General features: G+C 38.2%; 1 protein-coding gene across 6 annotated transcripts in view; it reads right to left on the bottom strand.

The window, feature by feature from the left end:
- Nucleotides 1–26,632, bottom strand: part of ZNF407 (zinc finger protein 407) — a 462,963-nt gene that overhangs the window by 93,063 nt on the left and 343,268 nt on the right. The window contains exon 9 of one of the 6 annotated variants that reach the window (XM_073331774.2): nt 3,994–21,922. The exons of the other annotated variants lie outside the window; for them this stretch is intronic. Within the exon in view, the coding sequence (XP_073187875.1) occupies nt 21,864–21,922 (59 nt within the window). The 3' untranslated portion in view covers nt 3,994–21,863. Of the gene's footprint in view, nt 1–3,993; nt 21,923–26,632 lie in introns of those variants that run through there. 6 annotated transcript variants of the gene reach the window in all.

Raw genomic sequence — 26,632 nt, 5'->3', positions numbered from 1 at the left:
TGATTCTTGAAATTGATACATATTAGGATTTGTATAGATGGTTATGGTTGGTGCATTACTTTTTGTTGCTCACAATGCCATCTGATTGCTAAAGTAAGAGATATGAACATTTCTGACACAGACCCAGATGGATTCGTGTCTCTATGCTCTTCTCCTCACAGATGTTTTTTGTCTGCTTTGATACATGTAAACAGTCTTTAAAACAGCCACTGCAATCATTATCCAGACCATCAGCAAAGTCAGAAAGCAAACAATTAAATTAAAAATACATAAATATGAGGTTTTAGACAATAACACTAATTATTCCAATACATAAAGGACACCTACAAAATAGCGATCATTCTGTTCTCTGCATGTAATGAAAGCAGAGTCCTATCTACATGGCATTTGCATTGATCCTACTGTGGCAATTGCCTGGTTGTTAGTATTTAAACCTTTCAAGAACAGATCAAAATGCTAGAACTTGTCAAGTTCTATTTTTTCTTGGTATATATATTTTTTAAGAGGAAAAGATTCCAGTTTAGGGAATCCCAAAATTTTAAATAATTTGATGTATCATATCAGAAGACTACATGACACATACGTGACAGAATGCAGGTGTGTACGTCTGTCATAATAAAACCACTTAGGTTCAATATGAAAGCACAATGCACTGAAGGAGCTCCAGTGAACCTCAGCAAGAGATTACGTACAGACCTACTGGCAGAACATGGCAAAGACAGAATGTCAGATTTCATACTCAGCAGACATCTACAACAACTGATGCCTTGTAGTCAAAGGCTGTTAAATTACCTGTGAAGGGTTACTGGCAGCCCTGAATGTTTTTCTCATTGTTTATTTAGTTCCAAAAGCTCTTGGTCTTTGTGCTGATTGCCCTAACTGACAGCACAGGAAATCTGGACTTTGTAAACAGGGCACTGCTGTATTGAATTACAGGTAACAAGTGTGTAATCAACCTGCTGGGGCTGGACCTTTGCAAAGAAATCTTCGGCATACGGACAGAAAGAATAGATTTCAATGTAGGGGGAAAACAATTACATGAGCAGACTACAATATAAAAAGAGTTTAATTTAAATCCTTTGTGCTTATTTCTTTTAACATATTTGGCTAAAGAAAATACCTTGAAAGGCAACTAAGTACTTTATTTGTTGTTGTAATAATATTATTGAAATTAAAGGTGATTATGATTTGAAGTGCTCTCGTTCATGCCCATAAAAACTATAATGGTTGAACAGTCATTAGCTTGGGCAATATGTTATATAAAATATCAGAAAACAATCTATAGGTACTTATTGTTAAAGAAAGTTTCACTTAGTGAAAGCCCATAGCAAACGGAGATAAAAAAAGCGAAATGAGGTCACCTTTCTAAAGTGTTAAAAAACATGAAGAGAACCTCTACAAAAATGGGGGCTCGGTGAAATCTAATACTAAAATATTTCTGCATGGCAAAACATCATCATAAAGTTGAACAGCCTCTCCCTTCTACCCCCCACACACTGAGATTGTAGATTTATGTGAGGTATTTAAAATGTAATTGTTAATTAAAAAGCATAAATAAAAATTCAGTGGCAATTAGTCAGCAAAATAACTCCATGCCAGACAACACACATTAGTACAAGAGAGGAAATCCTCCTTTTTATCAACATAGTCCTGTTCCATCTGTATTTGTGGCCATTGTATGCAATAACATTCAGTAGAAAAGAAAAGCTTAACAAAGGTTTCAAAATACATTAATATCAGACACCATTCCTATTCTGAACATTACTTATTAAAACAGATACTGTATGCTATCGTCTTATTATGCCCCAAAGACCTGCTTTTGCAGTTTGAAATTACAAGAAAAACAAAGATTTTATTAGTGTACTCATTGATGATAATAATTTTAGACTACTCATACTACTGGAATTTATGTTACATTAAAACATCTGGGTGTCTACTGGTAATTTTATTCCTCTTAGAAAAATGGTTCTCAGTTTTGGGATCCTGGAGCTGTTTTTTGGGGGGGTTGAGAATTTTGATTACATAATTGAAGCTTTTAGATAGATAGATACAGATATTTATATAAGTGTATTAATATGGCCCTAATAATATCTGAACTCTTTGAATGTTAAACGTTCTTTTATATACAAATAAAACATACCCTTTCTGGCTGAAAAATACCCTTTCATCTCAGTGATCAGGGCCCTAATACTGCATAGGTAGATAGATACCCACAATCATTTTAAGACTACAAGCTCTTTGGAGCTTGATATGGCATCTTCTTTGTTTTAAAAGCACTTTGCACAGGGTGGACACTACCACAGTTTAAATAATAGATATCTGCGATTAGTTTAATTGAATATACGGCATTACTGAAGATGGAATTCATGCACATTTTCAATAAAAATGTACAAACAGAAATAAGGAAGATATCATAGAAGATAGACAATGCTCCATCTAGTTCAGTGTCCTGACTCTGCCAACTGTCATTATGAGATGCTTCAAAAAAGATTCAAGAAACCCCATTACGGACAATTACAGAATAACTGGCCAAAAAAGGCCATTTTTTCTCCAATATGTGTGTGTGTGTGTGAGAGAGAGAGAGAGAGTGTGTGTGTAAAGTCTAATATCTTTTTTTAACCCTACTAAACTCCTGATCTCAATGATATCTTGTGACAATACCACAGTTTAACTGTAGGTTGCATAAAAGATAGTTTTGTCAGTTTCAAATTTGTTGCCTTTCAATTTCATTGGACAGCTGCTTGTTCTTGCATTAAAAAAAGGGTCAACAGGAACACAATTTACCTCTTTTCCACCATTCCTCATTTTATATACTTCTATCATATGTCCTCTTTGCACATACATTTATAAGTAGAATTATTTTTATATGTAGGATTATTAAAAACATATATGCACTGAATGTGAGGCCTCAATCCTGCAACCATAACTTTACGCATGTGGTTAGCTCCTCTGAAATCAATGAGAATACTTTAGTTTACTCACATGCTTAAAATTAAGTACATGCATAAATTTGTTCATGATCAAGGCCTAAATATCTATTTTGAGTATATATAGCACAATAAACTTTAAAGCCACCTAAATATGATGCATTTTGGTTTTTGACTGAAACACAATAAGAGTATTCTGGGATAGAAAAACCAAGAATTCCAAGATATGGAGCCACAGTAGTTAATCTTGGGATTATGAATCGGAAAAGAATAAAAAAGCTACTGCTCTAAGTAAACATATTTAACCACTGAGGGTAATGAGAATTATAGTATAAGCTTATGAAAAATCGCCATTATGTATCTCTGTTTTACAGAAAAAAGTACATATAATGACCTCTCTTTTCCAGTATTATTTGAGATACCAAGGCACTCAAACTACATATTAGTATGTACGTAAGCAATCTTTAACAGTATTAAATGCACAACTGTTGACACAAATATAGTTGGTATATTGCTGTATCCATTCTTCTTGAGGACAAATGCTGTTTATCTTGTCAACTGGAAGAACACATTTTCACAAAAGACAGTTTGTATTTGATCACTTCCTGCATTGAGCACCTAACCTAGACACCCTATGGTGATATTTAAATTCAAACCCAAAAAATATAGCCGGTTGTACTAGTACCACAGTGCAATGAGCCACTGTGGCAGCCAATACTGTACTCTAACTAGAGTCACACTGATAATATATAGCTATAATTCTGCTTCAATTAAAAGCATATTTCAGCAAAAGCCCAGGATATGGTGGCTGCTCTATGCACTTTAATAACACAAGCTCAGAACTCTGCTTATGCTAAATGCATATTGCTAAAATGGAATCAAAAGTTTATTTCACATAAATAATGACTGATCATATTGGGACAAGAAGAAAAGGAGTACTTGTGGCACCTTAGAGACTAACAAATTTATTTGAGCATAGGCTTTCGTGAGCTACAGCTCTTATGCTCAAATAAATTTGTTAGTCTCTAAGGTGCCACAAGTACTCCTTTTCTTTTTGAAAATACAGACTAACACAGCTGCTACTCTGAAATCTGTACAAAATCCTGTATAATGTAAATGCACATTCATGGCCGCAACCCAGAAAATGTTGGTAATCTATACATGCTGGATAAACAAAATTGGTAAGTCTATTTCACCTGACTTCCTACTGATGTTTTTAAAAGAAAAAAACTCTAGTTATTTTCTCTGGGAAAGGAAAACTGAAAAAACAACTCTATATACAATACCAAACTTCAATACAAGTATTCAATTGGTTCTTAATATTATCATACTATGAACACAGTATTACATGACATTTGGGGCTACTGATGTCTTGTTAATGTATCCTGTACTTAAAAAGATAAAATAGGAAATGCAGAATTCTTATTGCATTAAAATCACAAAAGTCCACAATAATTTATTCATAATTTTTATGTAATGAAGTTGTGCTTTACATTTAGAAATAAGAGTTTGCTGAAGTACTGAACTATGTACTTACAATTTTCCCTTGGAATTTGTCACTTAAAAATATGTATATATATTTCTGCAAATCTGAATACCTCAAGAGTATGACGCATTTGTACATACCATTATTAACACAATAAGGGAAGTTGGGTGTTGCAATTTACTCCTGGATGAAATCGTGAGATGTTACTGTAATGGTCCAAAATGAATAGCAAATGTAATCTGTGTTCACAAGAACACACCTATTTTCATTTACTCTAGGTCCAATATATAGTAATCTATGTTTTTTTTATATGTTATATATGTACATAGTAATTTATGTTCAGAATTACCCATTTTCATTTATTCTAGCTCCAGCATATAGAGCAAAGATGTTGAAAATATTTTTTCCAACTATAAAAACTATTCATCTGATAAATTAATTATATGACGGTTTTTGCTTAATAATATACTATGTGACAAAGTTCCTCCTCTGCCTTGGTGGGTCCTGCGCTTATTGGCGGATTTGCTCGCCTCAGAGGTTCACGGCAGTCCTCAGTTTGGTCATTTTTGTGGCTCAACTCTGCTGTTCGCTCAGTTAGCCTCATCACTGGCCAGCATAGGGAAAGGAAGAAGAACAATCCCCGCAGTCTCTGCTGATCCACCTAGTGGATCGGGAAACGGGCCAGAGGCCTTCCCCACTGGTGAAACCCACAGTCCAGTTCAACTCCTCCAGTATCAAGTAGGGAGTTGGGGGAATGGAGGGAACCCAGGCCCGCCCTCTATTCCATGTTCCAGCCCAGGGCCCTGTGGATTGTAGCTGTCTACAGTGGCTCCTGTAACAGCTGCGTGACAGCTACAACTCCCTGGGCTACTTCCCCATGGCCTCCTCCCAACACCTTCTTTATTCTCACCACAGGACCTTCCTCCTGGTGTCTGATAATGCTTGTACTTCTCAGTCTTCCAGTAGTATGCCTTCTCACTCTCAGCTCCTAGTGCCTCTCGCTCCCAGCTCCTCACACGCATGCCACAAACTGAAGTGAGCTCCTTTTTAAACTTAGGTGCCCTGATTAGCCTGTCTGTCTTAATTGATTCTAGCAGCTTCTTGATTGGCTGCAGGTGTTCTAATCAACCTGTCTGCCTTCATTGTTTCCAGAAAGTTCCTGATTGTTCTGGAACCTTCTCTGTCAGCTTACCCAGGGAAAAGGGACCTACTTAACCTGGGGCTAATATATCTGCCTTCTATCACTCTCCTATAGCCATCTGGCCTGACCCTGTCACAACTAACAAAAACACAGAAATAGAAATTACACTTTTTCTTTGGTATAGTTATCTGTTTCAAAATTTACCTGGAGGTATAATATTAAAAGGTTAAGGGGTTTAATATGCTTAGGGAAGAATTAAGATTCTAACCATATCACTTCTTATAGGTTTTATATGGATGTTACTCCACTAGCTTCATTAGAGATACTTTTGATATCAGAATAAGGATCAAAGCTGCAGAGCAGAAGCAGCAATGTTAGGGAAAAACCATTTAGATAGTGTCATTGTCTCACTGGAAATCTTGAACACTGGGCTGTTTGCTTAAGCACTGCTATGATACATGTGAGAAAACCATAATTTGCAGTTTGCTTTTGCAATCTTATGTCTCTTTTCAAAAAATGTATTCTCATCAATTATTTAAATTAGGAGTACAATATATTGGGAATTTCTCTTCCATTGAGAAAATAACTCACTCATGGAATCTAATCTTTCTTTACAGCTTGGAAGCTGGACCAGGAAATTACTCATAATTATTACTGGATTAACTGGAAAAAGTTGCCAGTGGCACAGTTTAGCTACAGTGCTTTAAACAATGCAAAAATTTGAATATACTTTTAACACACTTTGAAAAGAAATAAGCTAACCTTGAATGGATAACAACTCCCACATAGAGTGCTTTTTAGGTGAGTGAACGTTGTAGGTAAAATATAAAGGGTTGCATAGGAAATACTGTTTTGCCATCACCTGAAGTACTGGTATAGGGCCTTGATCCTCCAAAGGAAAATTATGCTACCTGATTAATTAACAAAAAGTAAAAATTAGTCTTTTGTAACAGTGAAAGCTATGAGATAGTACTATTATTGTTTGTTTAAACAGAAGACACACCCACTTCTTCTAGAGGAATGCAGAGCAGCCTGTATCGCACCAGTTTTCACTGCCTCTGCCAAAATAAGGCTTAGAAGTAGAAGTTATTCATAAAGAAATCAGCTAGGCCAATGTAATTTTAATACAAGTAAACTCGTTATGACAGTGACCCAAACAGTATGGCCATTAGGAACTTTGAGATGATTTGGTACTAGAGACTAAGGCCTTGACTCCATGCCATACCAGGAAATAAACTATAGGCACCTTTATACCAACATAATTATATCCACACTAGGGGCTGTACTGGTAGAACTATTTCAGTTTTAAAAAATCTGATTTTTTAAAAACTGAAACAGTTCAACCAGTATTATATATATATATATATATAAATCTTTGTATCACCAGGCCTAAAAAACTGCAAAGGGCAGCAAGGGCTGAATATACCAATATTACTAATTAAAAACAAAACAGTGAACAGGTCCAAATAATCATCTGGGTCCTTTTTTCACCAGAAAATATATGAAAATAGAATGCAGTTAGTATCCCTATCATATCTAGAAACACTTCCCTTGCATGAGGACAAGATGACAGTGAAGACTACCACCTGTGTTAAAATCTCTTGATTTTCCGTTTGAGAGCCCTTAATCTAAATGGAATGTAGGTCTATGGGGAAAAGAAAAGCTATGTCCATAGATTCACAGAACTGATAATTCCAAGATAACTTCCTTAATCCCTTTCAGACTGACTTTCAAGCACTTCAAAGTCACACTACCATTCTCCATGGGTTATGATCTACTTAGTCACATGTTAATAAAGTAGTGTTCTGCAACAAACATGGTGAAAACATACAAGGCTTGTTCAAATGAGGCTATAACATTTGTCCTGGAAGAACAACATTTTGGAAGAAATTGTGTGAGTTTCATGACGGAGGGGTGGCTGGACCAAATTTGAGTGAGTTGCATTGTGACATGGCACACGGTGGCGCAGCAGCACTCAGAGTTTAGCACTTGAAACTGATAGCGCAGGGAGTGAGTCATTCATCCTGGCCAGACCCAGATACTGCCATCACTGCTGCTGGCATCATTGCACTGAGCCCAAGCTGACCCACCAGGCTAAGAGCCCAGAGATAGGAGCATGTTGGCCATACCCCTCCAACTAGCAACCGGCTGGAGATCAGGGATAGGCAGGACAGGGAGTGCTTCCCCTCTTCCTGGCTGCATGCAGATCAGAGTCCCTACCATTCCCACAGGGGTCTGTGCCCTATCGGATCACCCAGCCCCCCCAGTCTCAGAGGGAGGATAGTGACCCACAGGTCTAGGCCCTCTCTAGCTCCCCCTCCCATCCTCTTCACTATTCTTAAACTCTTATTTCCATGGCAATTATTTTTGGAATGGTAGTGGGGCTTCAGTTTCAGATTTTGCCCTAAATCCCAAAAACCTCTGTGCGGCCCTAAGTCTTCCAATCCTTAGAAGCCTTGCTGTCCTTGTCTTCCAGCCTACACCAGGCCCAACACCTAGTGCAGACTGGGTGAGCATTAATCCCTGCAGGTATTTCCCTGTAGTTTTTCCAGGTGCTAATTACTTATGTAAAAGCTTACCAAAGTCAGCTTGTGACAAAACAATGTATTTTCTACCATCGCAAGGCTGATGTATTTTTCTGTAAAGTTGGATAATATTCAAAAGTGTGATAAGATCTAGCATTTGCAGCAGAGACCAACATCTGTGCAAAGCAATCCAGGGCCTGTAGTCAGGCCAGCCCCCCCCCCCCCCAAATTAATGAACCATACACCTGGTGTAACAAGCAGGGAGGGAGACCTTTCCCAAACTACAGGAAAGAGAAGGAATGAGAGGCACCTTTGCACCCTCTTCTCACACAAGCACACACACGTGGGAAGGTTCTGACCACTACAGTATGTGCAACTGTTGTCATCAGAGTCTGGCCAACTTAAGAAAATGCTGCAAAGGCTCTCTCTTTGACAAAGCCTTTTCACAACAAGAATGACACTCAGAATTACCCCCTTCCTAGCTGCTATCTCACTCCTCTCTTAAAACAAAAACAGAAACAGAATCAGAACCTGCCTGCAAGCAGAACTTCCATACCCCTAAAAAGAAGAAGAGCCAGAAACGCATGAAGCCCACTAAGGTATGTTTACTCTGCTATTAGACATGCACAGCTGGCCAGTGCCAGCTGACTCTGGCTCGCAGGGCTTGAGCTGCAGGACTGTTTAACTGCAGTGTAAACATTCCGGCTCAGGCTTCAGCCATAGCTCTGGGACCCTCCCACCTCACAGAGTCCTGCAGCCCGGAAGTCTACCCTGCAGCCTGAGTTTTTAATTGCAGTGTAGACATACCCCTAGGGACTTTGCAATTGCTATTGATTTTACATGAAAGGCACACAGATATTATGGTAATGGGTGGCAGTATATAAATCTAAGATAATGTTGGACAGTTAGATGTTGCCAGTTCATTTTATGATCTATCAGTAATACTGCTCAATCAGAGTCCGGTAGAAAGGCAACACTTAACAACAAGATGTTAAAGCCAAACATGAATGTTAGCAACAAGAAGGTAGACAGGGAAAGTATGGGACCCTTACTGAATGGGGGAGGCAACCTAGTGACAGATGATGTGGAAAAAGCTGAAGTACTCAATGCGTTTTTTGCCTCCGTCTTCCCAGACAAGGTCAGCTCCCAGACTGCTGCACTGGGCAGCACAGTATGGGGAGGAGGTGAGCAGCCCTCAGTGGTGAAAGAACAGGTTGAGGACTATTTAGAAAAGCTGGACATGCACAAGTCCACGAGTCTGGATCTAATGCATCCGAGAGTGCTGAGAGGTTTGGCTAATGTGATTGCAGAGCCTTGGCCATTATCTTTGAAAACTGGTGGTGATCGGGGAGATCCTGGATGATTGCAAAAAGGCAAATATAGTGCCCATCTTTTAAAAAGGGAAGAAGGAGATTCCAGGGAACTGCAGACTGGTCAGCCTCACCTCAGTCCCTGAAAAAATCATGGAGCAGATCCTCAAGGAATCCATTTTGAAACACTTGGAGGAAAGGAAGGTGATCAGGAATAGTCAACATGGATTCACCAAGGGCAAGTCATGCCTGACCAACCTGATTGCCTTCTGTAATGAGATAACTGGCTCTGTGGATATGGGGAAAACGGTGGACGTGATATATCTTGACATTAGCAAAGCTTTTGATACGGTCTCCCACAGTATTCTTGCCAGCAAGTTAAAAAAGTATGGATTGAATGAATGGTCTATAAGGTGGATAGAAAGCTGGCTAGATTGTCGGGCTCAACGGGTAGTGATCAACGGCTCGATGTCTAGTTGGCAGCTGGTATCAAGTGGAGTGCCCCAGGGGTCTGTCCTGGGACCGGTTTTGTTCAACAGCTTTATTAATGATCTGGATGATGGGATGGATTGCACCCTCAGCTAATTCGTGGATTATACTAAGTTGGGGGGAGAGGTAGATATGTTGGAGGGTAGGGATAGGGTCCAGAGTGACCTAGACAAATTGGAGGATTGGGCCAAAAGAAATCTCCACTTAGGACGGAAGAATCCCGTGCACTGCTACAGGCTGGGAACTGACTGGCTAAGCGGCAGTTCTGCAGAAAAGGACCTGGGGATTAGAGTGGACGAGAAGCTGGATACGAGTCAACAGTATGCCCTTGTTGCCAAAAAGGCTAACGGCATATTGGGCTGCATTAGTAGGAGCATTGCCAGCAGATTGGGGGAAGTGATTATTCCCCTCTATTCAGCACTGGTGAGGCCACATCTGGAGTATTGCGTCCAGTTTTGGTTCCCCCACTACAGAAAGGATGTGGACAAATTGGAGAGAGTCCAGCGGAGGGCAACGGAAATGATTAGGAGGTTGGGACACATGACTTATGAGGAGAGGATGAGGGAACTTGGCTTATTTAGTTTGCAGAAGAAAAGAGTGTGTGTGTGTGTGTGTGGGGGGGGGAGGTTTAATAGCAGCCTTCAACTACCTGAGGATGGAGCTAGGCTGTTCAAAGTGGTAGCAGATGACACAACAAGGAGCAATGGTCTCATGTTGCAGTGGGGGTGGGGGGGAGGTCTAAGTTGGATATTAGGAAAAACTCTCACTAGGAGGGTGGTGAAGCACTGGAAGGGGTTACCTAGGGAGGTGGTGGAATCTCCATCCTTAGAGGTTTTTAAGGCCCGGCTTGTCAAAGCCCTGGCTGGGATGATTTAGTTGGGGTTGGTCCTGCTTTGAGCAGGAGGTTGGACTAGATGACCTTCTGAGGTCTTTTCCAACCCTAATCTTCTATGTTTCTATGAATATTTAAAATTATACAGCAATATCACTACCATACTAATCTAATTTCTTTCCAGGTTCCAGAAAATAGAGACACCAAGTTTGAGACTGACTTCCTCATTCAACATGTTACTCTTAACATACTACTGATGCCTGATCATTCTTTTTGTTCAGTAAAGTACCAGCATCGGTTTGGTGAGATTAAACAAAAGACCAAATAGTTATGGAAAACACAATGATCGCACACCAAGTTTTGTTGAACCCGGTATATTGCAGTGATTTGCTGAAAACAACACAAATTAATCTATGCAAAATGAGTAGCAGCACAGGAGTCATGACACACAATGACTTGTTAACCAATGACACACAAAATATCTACAATGCTCTGAAGGATGTTTATGGACCTTGTAACACAGGTTCTGTCCCACTGAAAGACAGAAGTAATACCAATTAGTGACAAAATTGAGATTCTGCAACAGTCCAATGAAAATTTGGACCAATTTGATTGATAGGTTGCCTAACACCACTGATGATTAAGTGACAGGACATAGCAATAAAGCAATACGTCAATGAAAAAATGAATGAGATTATTACACTTGAAACTAATACACTGATTAGCTCAGAGGAGAGTTATTCATTTCTAATGGCTTACTGTCACGAATCTACAACTATAGGGACTGTCGTGTAGATCCATCTGCTTAGTGAAGAAATTTAGTGAGATTGTGTAGTCCTGGAGAAACCCAAAGATGCAACCAGTTACCTTACGCAAACACAAAGTGGAACAGCATGAGAGCAGTAGCTGTGAGGACCACTCTCTAATGCCAGGAGTATTCTAGCTAGATGCTTTCTTAATTGCTTCTTGCCAGTGTTACAAAGAATTCACTTCTGGAAAATATAGTGAGGATTTAAAGCACAGAGAAGCACTATTGGCATAGCATGTCAAATATAAGAAAAATATAAAGAACAGAACATGGATCTCTACTCAGTCTTTATTGAGCTTACAAATGCAATTGAAATAGTCTCAGCAGACCCGGATTATGGAAAGTGCTGCCCAAGATCAGATGTCTGGAAAGTACATTAAAATTGTTGGTCAACTACATAATGGTATGCTGGGCAGAGTGTTTGTGGATGGTGCTTTTTCTGAAGCATTCAATAGTTCCAATGAAGTTGAACAGGGCTGTGTTTGCACACCAAATCTCTAAGGCATTATCTTTTCTGCTGTAATTGATTATCACAAAACATCTGAGCATGAGCATCCTCAGCAGTGTTTATATATCTAAAGGCCTCTAACTTGAGTAGATCTGTGACTTAATTGAGATTGTTTCTTATTTATGCTTATTGAAACTCAAGAGGACCTCTAAGTTTACAATCAAATAAAAGTCACACTATGCTGGTGATGTTGGTATGTGCCTGCACCTGCAAAAGTAAGTGGTGCTAGGTTCTGTTGAATTGTTTTCCAGATTTCAATGACTTGCTGTTGAATGTTGCTTTTATTAATTGTGTAGCTCATGCTCACCTCATAATATTCTCTTAGCACTATCACATGATCAGGCTGCGCACTAAAATTAAAAACTGACTTGTATTTGTCATGTTAACTTCTCTCTGGCTGAGAAGCCTGGATATAGTACTTCCTCCATGCTTAAATGTTGACAGATTTCCTCTGTTCAACTTCAGGTTCATCATGCATACTAAAGTGAAGTATAATGTTACCAGCTGATAGTGTTTAAATATGGCAAATAAAATTGTGTTGAGACCATGCTAATTAAAGCACAGCTCAGTTAGGCAGGACATGTTGTTTGGATGAATGACAATATAACTCCCATGCGTATTCTGTGCATCCAGAACAGACTTGGCAAGCATTCACAAGGTGGGCAGAGAAATTGCTTCAAGGACATATTTAACAGCTCAACCTGAAGGTATGTGGCAAAGGCATGAATAAGTAAGAGATGATTATGGCAGATCAGTCTGGATGGTATTCAGTGAGGAACAGGCAAATCTGGAATGCAAAACTGAAATGTGGCAAGAAAAGAGGTGATGCACTGGGATTCTCTCAACACCAAGTAACCAAAACAAGGCATTGGTTTTCATACATTGTAAGAAGCTCAGTTCCACACAGATTGCTTTATCACAGTAACAAATGATACCTGGCTAGTCAACTTCAAGAACAAGAACAAAAGAACTTCAAGAATAAAAGAATATCAATACATTATGGATGGAATCAGTGGAAATACTTATGGAGTAAAATACTACTCAGTGTGAGAAAGGGTGGCAGTCTCTGGCCCTCAGTGCTGCTTGGAGCATAAGCTCTAGTCTAAAGCCAGTCTTGGTAGAAAGATTAAGAAAATGTTGTGCACTTCTGTTTAGTGACTATGCACTATTTGCTGAATTTTGCCCCAAAACTGTTTGCCATTCAGTGGTGCTCTCTCTATGTCATAGGTCAAGTGCTTTGAGATGAAAGGTACTAGATAGGTATTAATTATTATGATTATAAAACTGTTCCTTCAGTCTAATTCTTCCTCAAGTCCTACTTCAACATTTTACTTGTTAACTGTTTTATTTATCATTTAAAATATTTATGTTCATTTTTTTAGGGAGGTGAGAAGAGGAGAAGAGAGGATTGTTGGTCATGAGATGAAGGTCTGTCATGGAATGCATCTATGATTGCTGCATTATGGTGGAATCAAACATCCTAATAAACACCTATTTACTAAAGATATACTTATTCAAAGGGTATCCAATTATTAATTTACATTTAATTTAAAAAGTATATTATGTTCTAAGGGTAAGCTCTGCCACCCCTTCTCACATTAGTATAGTACTGGATTCCACAAGTAGTCTTATTGAAACAAAGGTCTTCAGAATCTGCCACATTACATCAAAATGCACTTTATCCAACTCATTGACCCTTGTGACTAATATACACGCTCAAATAATCACATTCAAGGCTTCCCCCCCGATTTTTAAAATCAAAAGCAGTTTTACAGTGGCCTAAACTTACTGACATCAGTGAAATAATTACTCCTGACTTATACTGGTAAAATAAGAGGGACAAGATGAGTGAGGTAATATATTTTATTGGACCAACTTCTGCTGGTGAGAGACAAGCTTTCGAGCTACACAGAGATCTTCCTCAGGTCTGGGAAAGGTACTAAGAGTGTCACAGCTCTGTGAAGCTTGAAAGCATGTCTCTCTCACCAACAGAAGTTGGTCCAGCAAAAGATATTATCTCACCCACCATGTCTTTCTAATATCCTGGGACCGGAACAATTACAATAACACTGCATGGTAAAAGAAGAATCAGGTACAAGATTTTTTCCAAGACATATGCCTAATATTTAGAGAGAGTCCTTATCAAAGTATAGCTAAGCAATGCTTTAGTAGGCGTCCTAAACCAAGCTAGAATAATAGATATAGAGATTAAAATTATAACCTGGCCACTCAGCCTACGTTTTTCAATCTCATTTAGCAGTTCAGCATAAAATTGGTAAATTGTCTAATTCTTATTTTAGTCACTCTTAAAATATTGATTTAATACTAAACAAAAAGAAATGAAAACCTTCAGGCAAAACCAATGTTTTTCTTGAGTTTACAGTATACTCAGAAGAGGGTTTGTTTAAAATATTATTCACAGTATATATTGGCAAAACAATATACCTGTTAATGATCAAACATAGAAAAAATATAGGTACACTTTTATAGTACATAAACACAAGAGACAACTAGACTGGCATGACAATTTAAAAGAAATCATAGATCTAAAGTGGTAAGTTAATTAAAGGCACTGTATTTTGTGGGGTTTTGCTGGTAGAATTTTTTTTTAAAGATTTTTACCTATTAAAATTAAGGAGCTTAATACTCAACCATACTGAGTTTACACTTGGCACTGCTGAGAAGGTGGTGGGAGAAGGTGGCTCTAAACTACAACATAATTGAGGACATCCTCAAGGCTGCTCAAGTGAAGGCTGCCTGGGAGCCAATGATTGTGGTGGATGAAGATCTGTTGGAGTGCAGTGTCCACTGCCTGGTCCCCCCGACCCTCAGCATGCCCTCTGGGATGGGAAAAGGGATACATATGAGGGAGACATAGGTGGCACAGAGCTGGCTATGCCAGGTTCACACCACCTGGGGATTCACTTTTATTGGGGGAGACCTTGGTTGTCACTTTAGGACAGCTTTCTGTCTGTTTTGTGCTAGCAGTTGAAGCCACAAGAGTGGAAGATTGTGTTCATCTGTTCTAATTCATACCCTGCTCTGCTCTTCTGTGCATAGGTTGATAGGAGGGGAAGTGGTATTAGCAAGCCTCTCCCTATTGCCCATGTAAGCTGCAGGGCCATGCTTCATGGTACTACACAGAGCATTAGGAAAAAATGATGACTAATGGGCTAGCATGTGTACCATATACCTGCAAGAGGGCATGGTCCTCAGGTTATCCACCCATCAAGTCAGCTACAACATAACCCTTATTAAAATAAACCACACTGTTTACAAAAGACAGCAGCATCACTAGTGTGAAATGCTGTCTTTTAGACCAATATGCTGGAATAATAAATGTAGGTAATAGGTTGGGCACAGGACAAGGAATGGAGAGAACTGGATTCTAGTCCTGGCTCTGCCATTGACCTGCTGTGCTATGAGAATAATGAAATTTATTTACTTATTTATTTATTTTAATAAGGAATGCTGCTATCAAGTAGCAAGTGATAGTCAGAGGAGCATTCTGCTTCTTTACACAAAAACACAAGCATGCAATCTAGAATATATGCCTTTCAAGCCTCATCTGAGTCTTATTGAATAGGGCAACAGGATTCCTGCAGCAACAGATGCAAAACCCAACATTTCTGCTTACTCTCACTACACTGGTAAGGGTGGGATTTATCTCTATTTCTTGAGGAAAAAAGGAACTGTCTCTTCACAATAAAAGATCAAAGATTCTATTTCTTAACTTTAAAAATACAGTGTGCCACCAGAGAGGAGGAATGGCTTTGTGTTCTGAGAACTAGAAACTTTGACTCCTGAGTCTTCACAGTCTTCCTGTATGAATCGACAAGTCATTTGCCTTTCTGCACTTCAGTTTCCAATCTATAAAAAAGGTGTCATAAACATATAGCTAAGAGTAACATAAAATTCCTCCTTTACCTGTAAGGGGTTAAGAAGCTCAAATAACCTGGTTGGCACCTGATCAAAAGGACCAATAAGGGAAGAAGATCCTTTCAAATCTGGGGGGGGGGTTGTTTGTGTTTTCTTGGTTGTTCTCTCCGGGACAGAGAGAGACCAGGGCAGGAAAAAAACCTTTCCTAAAACCTTACCTGAAATAAGTATCTAGCTTACAAAAATTGTAAATAAAGCAAGGAAATATGTTAGATTATCTTTTGTTTTAGCTTGTGAATTTTCCCTATGCTAAGAGGGTGGTTTATTCCTGTTTTTTGTAACTTTAAAGTTTTGCCTAGAGGGGAATCCTCTGTGTTTTAAATCTTATTACCCTGTAAAATTATCTTCCATCCTGATTTTACAGAGGTGCTTCTTTTACATTTTCTTATTAATAAAGTTGTGTTTTTAAAAAGCTGATTGGTTTTTAGTGTCTTAAAAACCCAAGGGTCTGGTCTGTGCTCACCTTGTTTACCTATTTGGTTGGTAGATTATTCTCAAGCCTCCCCAGGAAAGGGGGTGAAAGGGCTTGGGGGGATGTTTTGGGGAAACAGGAACTCCAAGTGGTCCTTTTCCTGAATCTTTGTCTAACTCACTTGGTGGCGGCAGCAATCCCGTCCAAGGACAAGGAAGAATTTGTACCTTGGAAAAGTTTTTAACCTAAGCTGGTAGAAATAAGCTTAGGGGGTCTTTCATGCGGGTCCCCACATCTGTACCCAGAGTTCAGAGTGGGGAGGGAACCCTGACAAAAGGGATTGTAGCTCACAGATCCCTACCTCATGGGGTGTTGTGAGGTACTCAAATACTAACTCTGAGCACCACAGAAAAGCTAATAAAACAAAAACAAAAGACAAGAAAAAACCTGCTTATTAGAGATATTGAGAAATATATTATGATGTTGTAGTTACAATCTTAATATTTAAAATGATCATTTTTGTCATCCTCCCCCAACCTCCCTCAATGTATGAAATCCTAGTTTTTGGATTTTCACTAATATCCCCCAATACCTGGTTAGCAATGCTTTTAAACAGGTAATTTACGACACTCCCCTTCACTAATTACAATTAAACATCAAATGTATTACACATGACTATCTGTACTATATCTGGAAATGTGTAATTAAAACAAAAATCTCTTCCTTGATGCTGTGTGGGAAGATAATAACATGAGTAAATTACTTGTAATTCATATAAACTGAATTAAACTTTATACAAATAAAACAAAGGAACAGCAGTTTCCTAAATATACATACAATATAACTGCACAGCGTCTACTGTCATACCTCACTACTTTCAGTAATCAACAGTCCACACACAGTATCATTTACCCTAGGACCCTCATTCACATTCCTTGCAGCATTATCTAATCTTTTGATTTCTAATAAGCATCGCTGATCCAGAATTCTAGAATTTTGCTATAAACACCTACACATACTCACTTATATACACACATTGTGGAGGCACTAGTTGTGATGCCATCAGTTGACTCTTATTTTGCACTTAAAGCAGGGATTCAGCCTCTTTTCATATGAAAAATACAGCATATCCTCCAAAAAAGTACAGAATGATTTTTCTGAGAATTTACAAGTAAATCTGTTAATTTATGAGTTAAAAACTGAGTCACCTAAGAAATTTAGCATTTTTGTCTGTCTTTTCTTTGTCCTGAATGCTCTTATGAAGACAATAACACAGATACTTCAAACTTTCTGTAGTGTTAAAATTAACTAAAATCTTGTGCACAGACTGTAATTGAAAAAATTGGGTTGTAATTAAGGTAAGTTAGCAATTGTTGTATATAACAGTTGTGATAATTTAGGTTATAGACAAATTCATGTCAATAGCTTGGGCAACTCTTGGGGCAAGTCTACACTTTAAGCTGGGTGTTTAAATCCGAGCTAAAGGAGAGTGTTAAAAATAGTTTGGCTATGGCAGTGCAAGTGATGGGAGGGACATACTCTTGGATAGATACATACTTGGGGTGGCTAGCCCCTCCCCACACCACTTGTATTGTCATGGCTATATTCTTTAGCACACTAGGTCAATCAGAGCTAGCACTGTTATGTCTCCTCAAACTGGGGATTACACCACCAGCTTGAAATGCAGACGTGCCCTTAATGGTGCCATTGCAACATAAAGAGTAATTCCTATTTGGTAACGCATTAAGGAAGAATTCAAAACCCAAGGAATCTCTCTGAGAAATAACTGCTATTCTTCATTGTAAGATATACATACACTCCCAGATGCACACACACACCTCTCTAAGTTTTTCTGTACATCTTGTGTTTTTCTAATTGAGAAGGGAGAGTGTCTGTTTTATTTTTATAATTTAAAAACATGTGTTCCTTCCCAGCCTAAAATACTATTTTTGTTACAATGGATGCTGTAAATAAGAGTCAAAATATAAACTTGACATGGACGTGTTGGTGTGTACAATTTATGGGCCCATTTCTGCCAACATTATTGTCCACAGTGCTTGCAATCCTGAGTAGTCATATTGAAATCAAATGTATAGGTTAGTGCATTTTGGAGATATTATTTTCCAATGTATAGACTGTTTCTGTTACTAAAACCAAAATAATAAAATTCCATTATAATCATTTAATGTTCATTCTTCTTGACATGCAAAAAAGAAAATCTGGTGCATGCAGAACCACATCCCAAATCTTTGACCTTTTCCCCAGTTTCTTATGAAAGAACTGGGAGCAGGAAGAGAGTTTTGATTATGGAGATTAAAAATTCAATCTTCTTTGCACTCAAAAGCCATTTGAAATTTCACCTCTTTCTCCCATATTTTACTTAATGCCACTTGAGCAATGGGGATTTTCTCTGTAATTTGTTTTGTTGTTCAATGATAGCTTACCAAAAAATCCCCAACCCCTCTCCATTCTATTCAAACATATATTAGCATAACACAGAGCTGAGTCTATGCTGGTGGGACCCAGGGCTGCAGGCCCTGTTTGCAAAGGGTCCGTCCAGGCGGAGGGACATGATGGCAGAAGGCACCTGACACTCACTCTTGCACAGGAAGCTGAGAGCTGGCTAATGGATGCTTAAAAGTTGGCTGAGACCTTGGGAGAATGCACTGATTCAGCACATCCTCTGCCATCCTCTATTCACAGATCTCCTATGGTGTACAAATAGCAATTTAAAGCTGCGCTTTCTGAGGAGAACATTGGGCAGCACAAACATCACCTGGCCTCCCCATAGGTCAAATCCCCTCTGGATTGCAGCTGCTCCTGTACCACAGTAGTGAGACAAGGCCACACAATAACTTCTCTCAACTGCTTTTGTACAGGTTTTAGAAATACCAGAAAGGGGGGGGGGGGCAAAATACAAAATAATGAAATAACTTCAGCACTATTCATTCTATTGACAAATTTTGGTGGGATTCTTTGTTTGTTTGTTTGTTCATTCTTGGGTATAGTGCCTTCGGACCTAAAGAAACACACATCTGATGAAGTGAGCTGTAGCTCACGAAAGCTTATGCTCAAATAAATTTGTTAGTCTCTAAGGTACCACAAGTCCTCCTTTTCTTTTTGTGGATACAGACTAACATGGCTGCTACTCTGAAACCACAAATAAATCAGACAATCTCTTGTAAATTTATAATTCAAAAATTCTATACTTTAAAGATAAGTGTATACAATTATTTATAGCATAGCTATGGCTAGAAAAGTGAGCACATAAACTCAACAGTTGCTTCCTGTTTGCATTTTTCCTGACAGCTTTATTGACAAAAATGAACATTTAGTACTTTTCACTCCTGCTAGCCCTAGAACACCAACATAGCTTGGTTTTATTCTAGCTCACTTGACATTGAAAGATTTGCTCACTAAGGGCCAGATCACACCCTTTTGATCCATGAGGGGGCAAAACGAGTCAGCTGCCTCGATAACAGTGTATCCCTAGATCCCATAGCACAGACCATGCAAAGAGCTCTCTGTTGGTCCAGAGTAGGGGAAATCAGAGTCTAGCCTAAGATTTACGCATTATGTTAAAGATGGATTAGGTAAATCATCTTCTGAGGTCATAATAGTGATGGTTACAAAACCAAGGTACATCACTTATAAACAAACAAAAATATAAACTCATTGAGAATTCAGTGGATCCGAGGGTTGATAATGTGCTATGGAGCCAAACTAGGGACATCTTCCCCTTACATTGCTGCTTTCTGGACTGACTCTGGATAAATAGAGGACTTTTACAACAGGAATCTATGTGTCCAAATGATCATTTAAGGATGTTCAAAGGGTATTTAGTGTCCGAATGAGAATATACTGTAGGTGCCTCCCTTTAGGGACCCACATTTGAAAATTGGACCTTTAATTATTAAGGATCAAATTCTGGCTGTCATTGATTTTTCCACAAACTGGTGTTTGCTCCATTGGTTTTGCCCACGTTCTGTTTTGCAAGCTGCTGACACACATTACTACTTCCAGGAGTAGGAGAAATCTTACGGATCTCTATACAAACGATTAGTTCAGGCAACTGGGGAGTGAATCTACCCTGCACTAGCCTGCCACGGACCATGTGGACCCTGCTGACACACATTAACAGTTCGTTAGTGAGCTTTGATCTAGTTCCTTTGAAATGGGAGTAGTGAGGAACATCAGCAGGGTCCACGCGGGCAGTTAGTGCACAACAAGCTAGAGTGATGGAGGTTCACACCCCAGCTTGCAGCAAACGAAATGTTCATGTAAACAAGCCCTAAGCAGAGGAGGGTGCTTAGTGGTTATAGGCAGATCCCAGGGTTGCAGTAATATATGTGTATCACACCTGTTTCCAAAGGCCATCTTGAATTATGCTTCTGAGGCTCAGTCAGAATGTGTGTGGTCTATTGGCAAAATATTAATTCTACAGGTTTAGGGGAATAAAGAATTATGACCTGTGATTCCTCTTTTGGATCCCCATTTTCAACATGCACAGAAGGGTAAGCCAGAATGTTGCCCTATGCTTAGATGTGCATTACCATATGTACACATTCAATTAACGGCAAGAGACAGTCTGGAAAAACCTCTTTTCTTCTTCACCTCTTAATATTACATCACATATATATGTGGCAAGTTAGCAATAAATTAATTTTATTTATTCAATGAATGTTGGTGATTTAAGCAATGCTGTCTTTTCATGGTTATGTAAGCTAAAATAAATATATGGTTTCTGTTGTATATTGCTGGGTACTAAAGTTTAATTACATTATGAATTAAGTAATAATTCCACAAAATCATTTGTTAAAATCATCTAACACCACAACATATCAGCCATTACCTAAGGTAATGACCAATTTTGGGGTGAAGGTGTTATAAACGATAATGAATGGTTTATAGCAGCGATATTTAATTTTAAAAATGAAATAAAGTGTTTGAAAAACCATCTGTCACTAAGCTGCCATCTGTAGCTGCAGCATGGAAGTTACTTATGGACACCATACAGTGATGATGATGTTGCTTGTATTGAAAGCTAAAAACAAAAGAATAAAAGAAAAAATGTAAAATGCATCCAAAAATATACTGCTGTATATGTACCATTTCAGAGTCAGAATTTTATGTGATCTGAAGGGGGGAAATGAAGCACAATAAAAATGGAGAAGGTTAGATTAATGAGAGAGTCATTAAAATAAAAAAAGTAGAGTTATATGAGAATATGAGAAATTGATTTTATTTGACTTATTGAAATTAAACAAGTTATTTTAACAATAATTAACATATTACATTTTACTAAGTTCAAGGAAAGATAGAAAAAAATTTTTTATGGAGAATATTTCAAATTGTCAGTGGCTTTTGTAAAATGATTAATGATTTTCCCTGGTATCCTCTCTTTCAATTTTGGAATTTTAGTTGCCATATATTATAATGGTATTTTAGCTATGTAAATAGTTTTCCACTCACTGTTCTCTTGCCTTTCAAGGAGACAAACTGTTTTTCTTTCCTCTAAATGAGCACAATAAAATGGGTAAGCTGTCTGGGGGAAAAAAAACAGACAAACTAGTGGTATAAAACTCAATAGAAAAATGTGGTACGGACAAGAGGAGATGTAAAGCATGTTTACAGTACACCACACAGTTTATTCTACTGGTCAGGTAAAACTTAAAAGTGTTGCTTACCATTAGAATTATCATTAGTTTACGAAATTATCCCTCCATCACCACTATCGACTTTAAAGAAAGTAAAAAAGAGAGACACATGCATGCAAAATTGTAGTATAAAAATAACAATTCTATAATACAGAAATTTAATTCATACTTTTGAAATATAGGGCCCAGTCTTGTTGTCCATGCTCTTGAGAACAGTTCAACTCAAGTCAGGGGGTCTACTTGAATAAGAGTTACTCATATATAAAGGTGGCAGGATTGGGACATATTTTCTTTTTTATTAGAGTAACTTTCAACTCTTTAACTAGCATTTATATATCTTCCAGAATAGTTTGCAGCTTCCAGAAAGCCATACCAGTTATGAAAGTATGGTGTAAAAAGTCAGCTAAGTGAAAAATAGAATAAAAATGTAAACTACAGATACATTTAGAAAAGTTAAAGCTTTGAAAGATTTCCGTGTCCCTGCTTGGTGTAGGCAAACCAACGGACTGCCTTTCTGTCAGGCAAGTACTGATGGAGATAAATGTAAAGGCTGTAGTGCACTCCTAATTTTTACACATAAACTGCAACCAGAGCACGGATTTATGCTTCAAGGCAACCAGATTTCTCCTTGTGTATATTTAAACATGGCTGTTGCACTCATTCCATTTTGTTTAAACTCCTTTAAAACCAAACACAGGCTTTGCCCCCTCCTATGCCCCTCCTAATTATATACTTTTTTGTTTGAAGAAGCAAGCCCTTTATTGCTTATAATTTCAGCTATCACTTGCTTGGGCACCGTCTGCAGATCAATAGCACGTAGTTAAGTGAATGAAAAGGCTAAATGTGATCGTCGCTTGCAATGCAAGGTTGGGTGTTTTTTTCCCCTTGAGCTTTTAAGTGCTGCTCTTGGGTTTCGTTTCAGAATACTAAATTCCAGTCGCAGGTATTTAGTAGCTGCACATGCAGAGCTTTTTGTCTTAAACTAAATATCTGTCATTTTTAAAGTCCAGACTACTGACATAGGCTATAATAAAAACTAGCGTGCAACCTGCAATTTTACAGATTCCATTGCTGGTGGCCATACATCTTTGATGGCAAAACTACATTGGCTGCAGCACCATAAAAATCAATAAATATTAACCTTTTCTGACACTTTCTGCATGGATGCTTTATCAATTGCTGTCAGGTGATAGAACAGCCAGTGATGTACTGTATTTTTCAGCTAAGAATCTATAACAAACTTAGAAATCAATGGAGATTAACAAGCTTTTTAATAAAAAAATTACCAATGGACTTTTCAGTTCCCTATGATAAAAACAAAACCAACCAATGGTACTACTGGATAAAATGTTCACCATGGATGCCCTTAATAATGTATAAAACCGAACTGAATATTTTTAAAGAGAATTTAAAACTAAAAATATATTTGTGTGTCCCAGGTTGAGTAAATCCACTTTTAAATTTCATGTCCTAATCCTTACAACAGATGTAGGATAGAGAGAAAAATAAAAACCCATCCAATTACACTCTTTGTTGAAAAACACTTAAAACACTTGACATAATTTCTAATGGTTCTGATGGAAGTGGAAAAAAAAGTTTAGTGGAAAGTGAAAATATGCATTTCAGGTTGCCTAAATCACCCATCTAGTACAGCTGCAACAGTAAAACATTCAGTTCTAATCTTACGCGGCCTTAAGACTTTCAATTATTGGAAAACATCTCCCACTCTACAATCCATACTGTGGTGAACTACTGAAAATATTGCAGTGTGTTCAGTTTAATAGCATAGATACTGTTCTTCCTGTGTTGCATGTCGTAGTTCTTTCTAGATAACACTAAACTTATGTGCCTAATTTTGTTTTTTCCTGTTTTTAGTTTCCAGTTACACATTAGGAAAATTTACTAAGGTCAAGATCAGCTAGTTCCGCCAATCAATGTCAATAGGGATCCACCTACCCAGAGCATTAAACTGTGTTTAATACAGTCAACACACTTCTTGCTAAAACTATTTATGACACAGTTTGGCCAGGTAGTATGGACTGAGTAAAAGCACTATTTAAAAACAAGCGTTTTCTACAGACTTACACAAAAACACAAGTTCTCAAACTATTCTAACATGGGCCCGGCTCCTGCAACCACATGAACAACTTTATGTGCATGATTAGTTCGATGGGACTACTCATAGGCATAAGTCTTTGCAGGATGAGGGCCAAATTGTCTTAGAAATCAATTTCATATATAGCTCTTTCTAAACAGACACAATTACACTATGATTAAATATGACTGGACACAGGAGGCAATACTTCCTTTTAATCCTTTGAAATGTTAGTAGTAAATAGCAAAGCCTAGCCAAGAATGTAGACATTCACATTTCACCAACATATTAGTCTAGACTTGAATGGTGAAGTCAGTATCAGATGTACAACAACCTATGAGAAAACAAGTAGCTGCTCTGAGAAGTGTCGTGTTGTGTCAATGGGAGCTAAAATCAAATACACTAAAAGCTTTATTATCAAGATCTCTAAAATGTAACTGAAGAGAAGTACAATTTTACATTTGCCATTGCTTTTAGTAAAATTTGTATTTTTCTCTTATTCCAACAAAAAAAAACCCAAAAAACCCCTCTTTCCGTCAATCAACAACAACCAAAAGTCTCAGCAGAACTATACAACATTCTCTCTTCTTGGATCACAAATTTTAAAGTGATTTCAAAAGAAAATTAATGGCAAAAATAACTCTAATCAGTTCACTTCACCCATTAATGTTAACATGACAGGATACGTATTGGTTTTCAAAATGATGGTTTGGGAGAAAAAATAACTGATTTTAGCTGAAGGCAGAGCTTACAAACTAATAAACTATAAAGAGAGTTTTTGAAAATAAAAACAAAAATCAAATGCACCTATCAGTATTTCATTTCAAATTTGAGACTTGTCACAAGAAAACATTCTTTCCACATAAAGTACAGCAGACTCACCAGATAAATAATGGGCACGCACCTTACCAACAGGGTAATCATCAGGTCATGAGCCACTTTTATGAACCCGCAGAGTCACCTATCTAAAAGTGCTTCATGCTCAAATCTGAATTACGTTATAAGAAGCATACTCCTAAAACATCAAACATTATTTTCCCCCCACTGGCTGACATGAAAGCTACAACAGTTTTACAGCAACCTTCAAGAATAAGAAGCCCTGTTCTTTCCTTAAAGTTATCTTTAAATAATTCTTTCCCAAAATTCTCAATGGCGAAGAACCTTACCATTGAGAACTATTTATTCATTTTAGTCCATGCTCAAATAGCATCCCACAAGCTTTCAAATTTTTCTCTTCAACAGGTGCCTCTGCTCCACTCCACTTTAGAAATCATAGCTTTCCACTCAACATCTGCCATCCAGGTATAGAAAACAGCTGTTTTTTTTTAAAAAAGGAAAATGGGTTTACAGTTTCCAATTCATTTCCTCCTGTTTAACTGTCTTTGTAACTTTGGATGTCCAACAGAGACTCTGCTTTTCTGCTTAGTTCATTTGTTTTATATTCTAAACTTTTATCATTTTGTTTTAAATTTGAAATCCCTATACACATCAAAATAAATATGTCTGCTTAACTGGTCAATCCCATGAGCTGAAAGGTTTAAGGAATAGTTTATTCATTGAACAACCCTGAACTTTAAAAATAAAGAGACGGTGGAGGGTTATATTTTACTATTGTTTTAGCTCTGCTGATCTATGATATACATAAGGCTAGATTTTAATTACAGCTGGCAGATTTCATGATTCTCATATTTTGAAAAATAGTCCATGACTTTTGACATTTTCGAATTTTTGCATGAATGGATGGATGTAAGAGCAAACTGGTGAACAAATATCACAGAGAGTCTTGAGAGATGCCAAGTTAAACCCTGTATGACGTGAAGGCTAATAGAATGACCTCACCGCACATTAAGCAGTAGGGGCTGTTGTCTGGCTTGTAGGAAAAGGTGTGCGGCCCCCTTTAAGGCTAGACAGCCAGAGAGTGACTTGCTGCAGCAGCTTATCAGACCAGGTAAACAAGGGGACACTGACCCATCCCATCCACCCACCCTCCAGTGACCGGAAGAGAGAGGAGACTATTTAGGTCCATGCTGGTGCAGGAAAAAGCCCTCTTTTACTTAGACCAGGCAGGGCAGCACCCTCCCTCCCACCCATGGAAACAGTTAAATACCAGGTTTTGTCACGATCCACTGTGGGGATTATATGCTAGCTGCTCCTCTCTTGGAGGGCTGGAAAGAAATTTTTTCCCTCACTGCCAGATTGGCCAAGGTGAGGTGCATTCCCCATAGTGGGTCTGGGGCTTAGTTGGGACAAACATGAAAAGGGCATTAGGCTATGATGTCGCAACTCATGATGTAAGTATGGGGCAAATGTCCAGTTCAGGTACTCTGTAGGGAAGGGATATGGTGATCAGATAAAATAAACTGGGAAAGACTTTAAAGGAGGTATCCTTTAAAGAAGCAGAAATGGGGGGTGGGGGGTTTGGGGCTACTGGGATTGGTACAGCAGGGAGCCAACCCCCTCTCCTTTATAGCCGCCCCCCCCCCAATAACCCTCATTTGAGAGG

This window comes from Lepidochelys kempii, chromosome 2 (assembly GCF_965140285.1).
Source record: "Lepidochelys kempii isolate rLepKem1 chromosome 2, rLepKem1.hap1, whole genome shotgun sequence".
Taxonomy (NCBI): Eukaryota; Metazoa; Chordata; order Testudines; family Cheloniidae; genus Lepidochelys; species Lepidochelys kempii.
Note: the sequence above shows the minus strand (reverse complement) of the source record. Positions and strands in the feature narration are given on the sequence as shown.